The 11,454-nt window shown below is 31.5% G+C and overlaps 1 protein-coding gene across 1 annotated transcript in view; it reads left to right on the forward strand.

The window, feature by feature from the left end:
• LOC143049001 (pyrokinin-1 receptor-like) overlaps positions 1-10,564 on the forward strand; it is a 29,710-nt gene extending 19,146 nt beyond the window's left edge. Inside the window, exons 2-4 of the mRNA XM_076222825.1 lie at positions 4,951-5,490; positions 6,759-6,884; positions 9,872-10,564. Of these exons, the coding sequence (XP_076078940.1) occupies positions 4,951-5,490; positions 6,759-6,884; positions 9,872-10,458 (1,253 nt within the window). The 3' untranslated portion in view covers positions 10,459-10,564. The remainder of the gene's footprint in view (positions 1-4,950; positions 5,491-6,758; positions 6,885-9,871) is intronic.
• The last annotated feature ends 890 nt before the right edge of the window (positions 10,565-11,454 follow it).

An 11,454-nucleotide genomic window follows, 5' to 3' on the forward strand; every position in this document is an offset into this window, starting at 1 on the left:
TTCTTTATTTCTTATGCAGCAAAAATACTTCAATCTGATTGGTTGACTACCCCGGTGTAAATAACACCCCACCCTTGTTCACCCGGGGATAAATAAAATTTTGCCAAAATTTAAAAAAAAAAATGAAATTTTGCCAAAAAAAGATTAAAAAATAAAATTTTCACAAAATAAAGAAAAAAAAAAAAAATAAGAAAAAAATTATTAAGAAGAAAATGCTAAAAAAAAAAAAAATGAAATTTTTAAAAAATATTTTTTTTTTTTTTTTTTTTTTTTTTTTTGTAAACTCAAAAGAACACAAAAATTTTCTGAATTTTTCCAAAAATAAAGTAAAAAAGTGTTTGACAATGTGCAGCAACATGGACATTGAAATAATATTACGCTGGAAATTTTTCATTACCATTTTTACAATTTTACGTCCTGGTTTCAAAATGAGTAAAGGTATTGTTCATAAGAAATAAATTCGTTATCTTGGTGTAATCAGGGGTGTACGGAATTTTACACCGTTGTTGAAATTCATACACCCATTCGGCTGCGCCTCAGGGTGTATGAATTTTCAACAACGGTAAAAAATTCTGTACACCCCTGATTACACCGTTGTTGAAATTCATACACCCATTCGGCTGCGCCTCAGGGTGTATGAATTTTCAACAACGGTGTAAAATTCTGTACACCCCTGATTACACCAAGATAACTAATAATATTACGCTTTATGACACGTCTGTACTATATATTATCCCATTGTGTACTTTCTGTTCTGCAGGCAATTAGTTTGTATTACTCATCTAGAATAACAAAAAAGTCGTTTATTAACGATACAAATCAAACGTTTGTCTAATATATCATTGGTTTCAAAGAATGCCTTTTAGAGATAAGGAATAATTGTTCGAAAGAGGTAGACAGATAGCGATATCACACAGTTTGAACTTAAAAAAACAATTCCTCAAAGTATACAAGTCAGATTGTTCACTATAAATACAGTTGTCATATCTTAGTTTTTATTGAAAAATAATGGGAAATAAAGAAAAGCTATTTTTGGAAGTTTTCAGTTTTCTTTTTGAAACTTTATTCAACGTCAATAGAATAGTGCATCACGTTAGCACTATACAGAATGAAAATATCACTTTATGAATTTCAAACGTATATATATATATGAAGTGCTTTTCTGGATTTATCAAGAATGTTAACTCTGAAATTTAAATTAACTATATATTGATTTTTTATCAATACAATCTCTCTAGTAGTAGTGTTTTAAAACCGGGAAATATAGACAGAGCAGAAGACAACAAGAATAATCCTGAGAATTATCATTTCCTTGATTTAAAAAATTTTAAGAAAATGCCTGAAAAGATGTTTCTTTATTTTATATGAAAAGAACTTAAAGAAATATGAAATTTATGTATAATAGAATTAATAAGCACTTCCGGTAATATCCTAAAACACCAACAGTGAAACAAACACTTTCAATTTTAGCATAGTGTCATACAATTAAAGATGTATTATCTCGAACGATTTAATAGACCACTTTCAAGTTCATCCTTCACCGGAAAAAAGTCGTCAATTATGCGCGCCTTTATGACGTAATTTACAAGATAGAGGGGATCGCCTGTATCCCTGTACTATTAACGTTCATCAAGTGTCTAAATGATTATCTTTGTGCAGGATAAACTAGAAATGAAGTTTGTTCTGAAGGCACAATTCCCTAATGACAGCAGTGCTGATTGTCAAATATAAGAATTTAATTTGCCGAATTATTCGTGCAATATAGTGTTGTAGTTTTCCAACCAATCGCTCAACATTGGAACGGAAGAGACGAACCCCCTAAACGCACGAATGATGTTCACTAAAACCAGAGTTTTTGAAGGAAATGCATCGAACTTGAAAGTTGTCTATTGTTTTTATTCAATTATCTTTCAATTGCTTATTATTCTCTGGATTATTCAATCTTCCCTTTTCCATCTTTCTAATGATTGAGTTAAATGTATCTATATCATAAACTATTAATTGATTTCAGTAACGGAATGGGGGTGTTTGATGCTTGACGATTAAAAATGCGACGATAAAGCAGTACGAAAAGTTGATGTACTTTTTAAACACACATTTATTACTAAAGTATGCAAGTGGGAATTATTTTAATTGATTTATTAGAAGGAAAATCGAAATTTTGCATATTTTTATGTTCGTTCTTCTTAATCAAGTATTATGGTATTCTTAAAAGCTTTACAAATTACCAAAAATACAACGTTGAAATACTTTCAAATACATTTTTAAAGTACTTTGTTAAAAAAAACTTCAAGGTCGATGCAATTGTTTTAGGATACAATCATATGGATTTTCAGAAATTTATAATTACATAACCGCATAGCTGCGTTTTGTTATACATTTACTAAATGATTTAGAGAGAGAGAAATGTATTTATAAGTAAAATGAATTTTAAAAGATCACATATAGTTCATATCAGTGAGGCTTTTTACATCGAAATGTTAACTGTTTAAAAAATCATAACCGCACTGCTGTGTTTTATTTATACATTTAGAGAGAGAAAAATGTATTTATAAGTACATGTAAATAAATTTAAAAAGATCACATATAGTTCAGAGTCGCATTTTGTATCGAAATATTAACTGTTCCAAAATTTCAAATTGCATAACCGTACTGCTGCGCTTTATTTACATATTTAGAGAGAGAGAAATGTTTTAATAAATGAAATAGATTTAAAAAGATCACATTTAGTTCAGAGTCGCGTTTTGCATGGAAATTTTAACTATGCATAATATATTGAATCAAGGTCTTCTGTTGACAACATACAGAAATAAGATATGATTTCAGAAAGCTCTCATTGACATTATAATGTTTATTTCTTTTAATTGATGTGTTAAGTTTTATCTATTGACAGCTTAAGAAAAGATTGAATAACTGTTCTTGTATTGCCTCATGTACTAAAGATAAAATAAATAAAACTTGATATGGAAAGACGTTTATTCATAGTTTCTGAAATCAGTAGCCATAAGAAACTTTATAAGCAATGCAAAAACGTTAAGAAAATATTAAGTTTCTATCTGTGGTATAAATTGGCGAAAGAAATATATTTCTGGCAATAAATAAATTTTTAGCGACCGATTGCAGGAACATTAAATGAAGCTTGAAATACAGAGTATGATATTATATTAAGGTGAAAGTTACAGAAATTACCATAATCTTTATTTTTTCAAACTTTGATGCATATTTCTGACTTGTTTTTAAAGACTTCTTCGTTATCAAACATCTAATTTATATATGTTTTACACATTCAGTCAGAATTTGAATTAAATAAGGTAAGAAAGCTTCATGGTGGGTAAAGAAAATACGCCTTCTTATTTTCAATAGGGAGAAGTAAAAAAAAACAACACAAAAGCAAAAAAAAAACAAAACAAAAACAACCCAAACGCACTAGTGTCCGCAATACCCACAGTATCTTGAATTCCAATGCAAGTCAAAGGAGAAAAAATATATAAAAAGGTTAACTTTATCTCCAGGGTACAATGCGAAAAACCTGTAATTATAATCTTGTTGATAAAACACTTCACAGACAGTTTGTAGTGCTGTTATTTAATTCGGTTACTGCATACTTTACGATGAATGGTGTGAAATACCGTTTTAATCAAATTCTCTACAGGAAGTTTCTATGTTTCTGATGGATCTTGTTTTGACTAATTATGATATGTTGAACAAGTTTTCATATTACAAATGTAATATATAACAGCACAAATATGTTTTTTTTTCTACGTGAAGCGTGACATTTTTGCACTCTTTTTACTATGATGCATGCGATGTTACAGTAGTAAATAAAGCGCGAAAATATAAGACTTGAACGGGTGCCACATGTGGAGCAGGATCTGCTTACCCTTCCGGATCAACTGAGATCACCCCTAGTTTTTGATGGGGTTCGTGTTGTTTATTCTTTAGTTTTTTATGTTGTGTCATGTGTACTATTGTCTGTTTGTTTGTCTTTTTCATTTTTAGCCATGGTGTTGTCAGTTTATTTTCTATTTATTAGTTTGACTGTCCCTTTGGTATCTTTCGTCCGTCTTTTTGAATTGTATATGGCATAACTACTGAATATATAAATACCAAAAGAGTGGTGAACTTTATTAACATCTTAATGTTTTCTCTATAACAAACCATGGACTTATAATATACCGACATTCATTATTGTTTTATAAATAGTTTTCGTTGCTTAATACAGCAGTTTTGCAGAAAATAGACAATTTACAGTTTAAAACTACTACAAAAGGAAGGTGGGCGAGGAGGATATCCGGAAAACGTCTTCGTTTTGTTAAATGATAACATTGTTGCGATGAGATCTGTTACAGTTCGTGTTCCATAGCCATTAATTAAATACTCTCTAACCAGTTATGATACTCTCTAACCATTAATGATACTCTCTAACAACAGTATCACCTGCCATTTTTCCGGATGTACTGTCTGAGTTAAATCAGAATGTGCTACTTCTCCGGATGCTTACATAAATATATACATTTTGTCAACTGTGCTTAAACATAGCTACAGATGCATTGAACTTAGTACGTGTTTGTATTTTGTACTTGCTTTTAGCATTGTCTTATGGTCTTTCTGTTTAATTCCCAATGGCGTTTATCAAAATATGTTCTTAAAAAGTGTAATGTTTTCCTGTTAACAACGTCATTAGCGTAGAATATAGTTAACCAAATTACATGAAAAATTCAGTAGCATAATTTTTTCAGTTAAGGATCACAGCTTTTTACTTTTATATGACAAAAAAAAAAAACAACATCAATAGTCATAACGACCAACAAGAGAAAAGATTTCTTTGTGGTTTTACTCGTTTGTTTAATAGAGATTCTAGTCTATAATGATTAAAATGATTATGAACAATTTTTGTTCACGAGAATACAAAATTGTCATATTTATTAAAAACATCTTTCTTTTTTTCAGCTTTGCCGCCCGAAGTTTACAATATCTGGGAATCGTATCCATGGAGATTTGGAGAGCCTTTCTGTATCTTTAAAGCTTTTCTTTTAGAATCAACTTCTTACGCATCTGTATTGACAATTACCGGATTTACGATAGAGAGGTACATTGCTATCTGTCATCCTATAGTAGGACAAAGGGTATCACGACAATCTCGAGCAATAAAATGTATAATTGTGATCTGGATTATATCCGGAATAGTTGCCTTACCATATCCGATCCACACAAGAACGTTTTACTATTTAAACGATCCACGAACATCTTTACCATTGGAAGATACACTCGTGTGCAATATTCCAATAAAATGGCATGAACGAATGATAATAATGTTTCAAGTGTCTACATTTGCTTTTTTCTTTTTACCAATGACTGTGATTACTGTTATGTACATTTTGATTGGTATAAGACTTAGAAATACTGAAATAGGTTCATCCAATGGGTTTCTTACTTCTAGTGCAAAGAACACCACAACACGTGCACGGAAGGCTGTTTTAAAAATGCTTGGTATGTATATTTAAAAATAAACTCACAATTTTTTAATAAAACAGAACGATTAATGAATAAAAAGAAGATATACAAACATACATGCAGGAGGAATTCAAACCTCATTAGTTGAAGATAATGAACACTGCTATAGCAAAACAATAATAATAATAAAAAAAAAATGGCGAAAAGAGAATCAAGCCTTAGAAACAAAAGACTGAGCATCACGAATACCACAAAAACTAGAGTAACCTTGTTTCGGAAGGTTATCTTATCCAGTTCTACATGTGGCACAAGTCATGTTGATCTTGGAAAGTTCAAATTCGGGAATGAGTCTTATCAAGTGATGTCACAATCGTAGAAAACAAATCATCTGTCATGCGGTTATATATGTACAATTAATTGAGAAAAACGCACAAACAGCATTATAATTTACACAAGTCGTTTCGAGAACAACTACATTTGACATTTACCTACAATATACGCATGCCCATTGTTCTATTTAGTGTGACATTTACGTTTCCTATCTTAACCTTGAGTTTTATTTACACGAAATTGACACGACTTTAAAATGAATCGCGAGGAAAACCCCAAGACTTACAAAGTTAATAAAAATCCGTTGTTTACTATTCCAATAAAGCAGACAATTATTACCCGTTCTTTAAACAATAGCTTACTGATTACAGGGAAAACACATAACTATATAAGAAAGTGAGATATCAATCAATTGGTATCCCGTGAATTGTAGATACTTAGGAGAACTTATTGTTAAGAGTTCAGTCCTTCCAGTTGAAATAGCACGAGGAAGTAAAATGAAATGGAATCAATTATTCAGCAAATGATTATTGTTTGTTATGATGATTTTACTCGGAAATGATGCAGTGCCATTCCGATTAACAAAAAGTTAACACCAACCACTAAAGCTTGCAAAGACGTTTTATATATTAAGCCTATAAATAAAGAAGCCATTAGGACAATACTGTTTGATCAATAGAACACAATAAACAAGCAATTTGTAGATGGTTTTATTCATTGAAAAATATATTAAACTGATACAATATTGTCACTAAACAACGAATGGGATTTCCAGATGTTATTTACAAAATTGCGCACTTATATTCTGTTTGCAACAATACTAGGGCAAACAGTTTCCCAGATATATGAATTTACTTGTAGAGAAAAATGAATAATTAAATGCATGTATAGAAAAATGGAATTTATATAAATAAACAATACTTTATTTAACTTTTGATTTTATATATATGTATATATTGTTTTCTTTAACATAGTTGCAGTTGTAGTGGCGTTTTTCCTGTGTTGGGCGCCTTTCCATGCACAACGTTTAATGACGTTGTATACAAAAAATTGGACTCCTGAAACTATGGAACTTCATAGCCATCTATTCTATATATCAGGTAAGTTATATTTGTAAGATATTCTTTTAAGGATGTACCTAACACTACAGGGAGATCACTTCGTAAAAAACAGCTAAACACGAATGACCGAATAACACCGTTATTATCCAAAAACACCTGTAATGACCGAATACCATATTTAATACGGGTGCCGGTTGGGTACCACCTTAAGTTAAAATTAAGAATAGAAATTAGGGATATATCAAAGATAACACAACCCACATAAAGAGCAGACAACAGCCGAAAGCCACTAATGAGTCTTCGAAGCAGCGAGAAAATCTCGTATTTTGAGGTGGGCATCAGTTGACCTCTAAATAAAAATGTTTTCAGGCGCCAAAAATGCGGCAATATTAAACATGTTTGTTTTTCTATCTCAACCCTCCCCATTACCTCTATCCAATGTAGAATAAACAAACACACAATAAAAGCACAGTAAAATTCAGTTTAAAAGAAGTCTGAGTTCGATGTCAGAATAGGTAACACAAGAAACTTAACTAAATGACAATGATACATAAAATAACTAAGGCAACTAGCAGTTACTGACATGCCAGCTCCAGGACCAATTTAAAATGATTGAAACAGTATGTCTTCATCATATAAAAATTAAGCACAATCCTTCCCGTTTGTGGTTTAGAATCCTACTATCATAAAATATACGAGAAGAACACATTAACTGGTATCATGCCAACAACTGGTTTTAGAATAAAAGTGTTTATTTCCGATGCAAAGACCCTATGAGTGAATTAATATCAATACCAACATATGCCATCATTAATGACCGGACAACAGTATCGTAACGTGTATTCAATTTGTATTTTTAACAAAACGTAATATTTTGAAGATGCACAGCACATCCATCTCTAATGGTGAACAAAACAAAAATAACAAATAAAAAAACCTTAAACAAAACTTTAGTAAAGGTCAGAAAAAGTCAGATCGACAATTCATGCATGTTTATCAAACAGACATTTTAACTCATATTAAAGCAATGAATCCGTACGGAAATAAATGTAGGGACAACAAAACAAAATACTTTAAAATTCTGTCAATTACTCTTCTACAAATATTTGTTTGTGATTGGCTCGTTAGAATTTTTTTCTTCGATTTACACTTCAATTAAACTTGTTACAGGAACCGCATAAAATTATACTTTTGTTACCTAAGTATTATTTAACACACTGTGTCAATTTCAATGGGATAATTCAATATGCGCATGTTTAGAATCCAAAAAGGTGAAAATTTAAGGAAAAAAACTACTAAGTATTGTAACAGGTTGAGAATGATAAGAATCAAATACATATGCTCTCAATATTATTGGTTTCTAAACTAAACTGCTGACTCACAGATTTTACATAAAAGTCGTTTTAACCTTTACTAGGTGTGACACGTGTTGACCTTAAATACGGCGTGTTACGTTTCCTTAAATGGCATTATTTTTCAGGGAAAAAAAGATGACGTTTCTGCAAAAAAACGTCTACGTTTCCGGAAATAAATACCTTACTTTTCCGCGAAAATACAATGTAGTTACGATTCGGAAAAAAAAATTATTACTTTTTCGAGAAAATAATTAAAGAGTACCTTGAACTTTGTCCTAAATGAAACCTGCAACAACCGTTGATTGTAGTAGCATGAAAGTTTTGTAACAGCTGTATGCATCGCATATTGAAAGTCTATATGATCTACTTCAGGCTTGAGATTTAGTTTTCGGGATGTGCACACATCAATAAGCAGATCCCACATTTTGATAAAAAGTGGAAGTAACGCAAACACAAGAGGAATGAAGTTACCTTTTTACACCCATGTATCGAATAATTAACTGTGCCATCTATGAAAACATCAGTTATTTTTATTACATAGACAATCATAGACATTTCAAGTTGGTGAAACATAAAAATATATCGATTCCGACATCATCATCTCTCACTAAGGTAAAACATAAGCATATATCGATCCCGACAGCATCATCTTTCATTAAGTTGAAACTTTCATATTTTTTTTTATTTCTAGAATTTTGTAGATATTGAATCAGAACCTTTTTTGTATAAAAATAGGAAATGAATAATTTATCTAACATATTTATTTAAATATTAACAATTAACTACCAGGTAAGTTTCCGGAAAAGTAAAAATATAATTTCTGGAAACGTATACTTTAAATTTGCGGAAACGTAGTATTGGAACTTTGGAAAATTAGCGGAAATGCAATACGCCTCTTAAATACATGTATGCCATGAAAATAAAGCAGCAAATCAAAAGACATGTTGAGGTCAGTTTATGGACTTTAACGTTATGTTGATAAGGCGTATATAGCATGCAGAAAATTAAACTTTTACACTCGTGAGTACCGGATATAATTTGTGAATTGCGTCTTCTAAGCTTTAGTTTCAGAAGACGAATTAGAAAGCAGAGATCGCATGCTTCTTTCTCTCCCCTTACAAATTACTCGAAGATTGCATCGTAAAAGGATTTGTTTGTCTGTCAATTATCCTAGTATTACAGACAGTGCTTCTTTGCGTGCTCTTCTTCTTTAAATTAACCATCAGAATATGACCTTGACTTATAGTTTGTAATTTTGTAATCGTTGATCGTCTTTAAACAAAGCAAGACATAAAATCACTAAAAAACTCCGAGGAAAATTCAAAACGGCAAGTCCCTAATCAAATGGCAAAATCAAAAGCTCAAACACATCAAACGAAGGGATAACAACTGTCGTATTCCTGGCTTGGTATAGGCAATACTACGTATAAAGCTAATATTGGATCATATGTTTAATGCTTACAATGCTAAAAGTGTATGTTTCATTAAGGCAAGTTTTGATATCATAAGTTTTCTTTATCTAATGCATACAATGGGAGGCAGTTATCATTGTACCTAACCATTGCCTCCCTTTTATTCTTTATCCGGGTTGTTATAAACATGTGGTTTTAAGCAAAAGAGCATGTTCCAGCCACTTTTCATTATGTAATTTTTTTTTCTTTCATTTTTCAGGTGTACTGTATTTCGTCAGCTCCACAGTCAATCCTATTCTGTATAATCTGTTATCAAGAAAGTTCAGATATGCCTTTAAAAGAACGTTTTGTAGATGTTGTATAGACCTTGATAAATTTCCAACTTTTTATAAATTAAAAGCAATATTCAGAAGTAAAAATGATCCCGGAACTACGACACCTAGCGGGATGCGATATATGTTTCCACAGAAACCAGTTAGGATGAACACAGTGTACGGTCCAAAGAATTGCACTTCATCACAACAGCGACTTCTTCCAAATAATAATGTGTCAACAAGAGATTCATTGCTGAAAATATCGAACGGATCCGGATCATCTTCCGACAGTGGTTCGCATGCGCACTCGGATGGACGCCTACATTATTTATGTCGTCATAAAAGTTGTTCAAGTAATAAGACGCGCCCAAGCATTGAAGGTCAAATGTTCTGTAAGCAAAATAATAACGCTTCTTGTCAGGATATAGATAAACTAAGAAAATTGAGTTACGTGAATAAAAATCCGCTGACGACATTTAACTCGATTGCTGTGGTGGCAGACGACATCAGATTGAACAGTAATTGTTTTTGAGGAAGCAATGCTCAAACTTTAAAAATCAATAATATGTGATATAGAAAAAATGGCTATATTGTATGTCTATAATGTTATCTTGTGAAATAAATATCTTATTTTTACAGTAAAATGTCACAATTGAATGTGTTAAGCAATTTGCCGTATCATAATGCTCAAGAAATATGGTCAATTACCTACCGAATTAGACTATTTACCGGCTTTGTTATCACATAAGCCACACGACGGGTGCCGCATGTGGAGCAGGATCTGCTTACCCTTCCGGAGCACCTGAGATCACCCCTAATTTTTTGGTGGGGTTCGTGTTGTTTATTCTTTAGTTTTCTATGTTGTGTCGTGTGTGCTGTTGTTTGTTTGTCTTTTTCATTTTTAGCCATGACGTTGTCAGTTTGTTTTAGATTTATGAGTTTGACTGTCCCTTTGGTATCTTTCGTCCCTCTTTTACGGAGTATGACTTTATAATTATAACAAAAACAATTTCACCTGTATGATATTTAAAATAAAAAAATAAGGAGATGGGATAGACTGTCCCTTTGGTATCTTTCGTCCCTCTTTTACGGAGTATGACTTTATAATTATAACAAAAACAATTTCACCTGTATGACATTTAAAATAAAAAATAAGGAGATGGGATATTATTGACAATATGTCAAGTATCCACTAATATTCAGAAGAAGTGGACGGAAACAATTATAGACAAACGCACGGTCTTCAGCAATGAGAAAAACACAAACCTTATAGTCAGCCAAAAAAGGCTCAATCATGAAAAATATGAAATAATTCAATTAAGAAAAAAATAACGGCCTAATTAGATTAAGAAAAAAACTAACGGCCTTAATCATAAAAACGGTCTAAACACCAATGATACATTCGATGCCTCGTGTAGGGCAAATGACACACGTTGTGAACGTTGAAAGACCATTCCAACAACATTTTATTTGGTTTAAAAGGTGCTATCTAATTTTGTTTGCTCTATCCACTGCAATATTCAATCAT

This window comes from Mytilus galloprovincialis, chromosome 10 (genome assembly GCF_965363235.1).
Source record: "Mytilus galloprovincialis chromosome 10, xbMytGall1.hap1.1, whole genome shotgun sequence".
Lineage (NCBI taxonomy): Eukaryota > Metazoa > Mollusca > Bivalvia > Mytilida > Mytilidae > Mytilus > Mytilus galloprovincialis.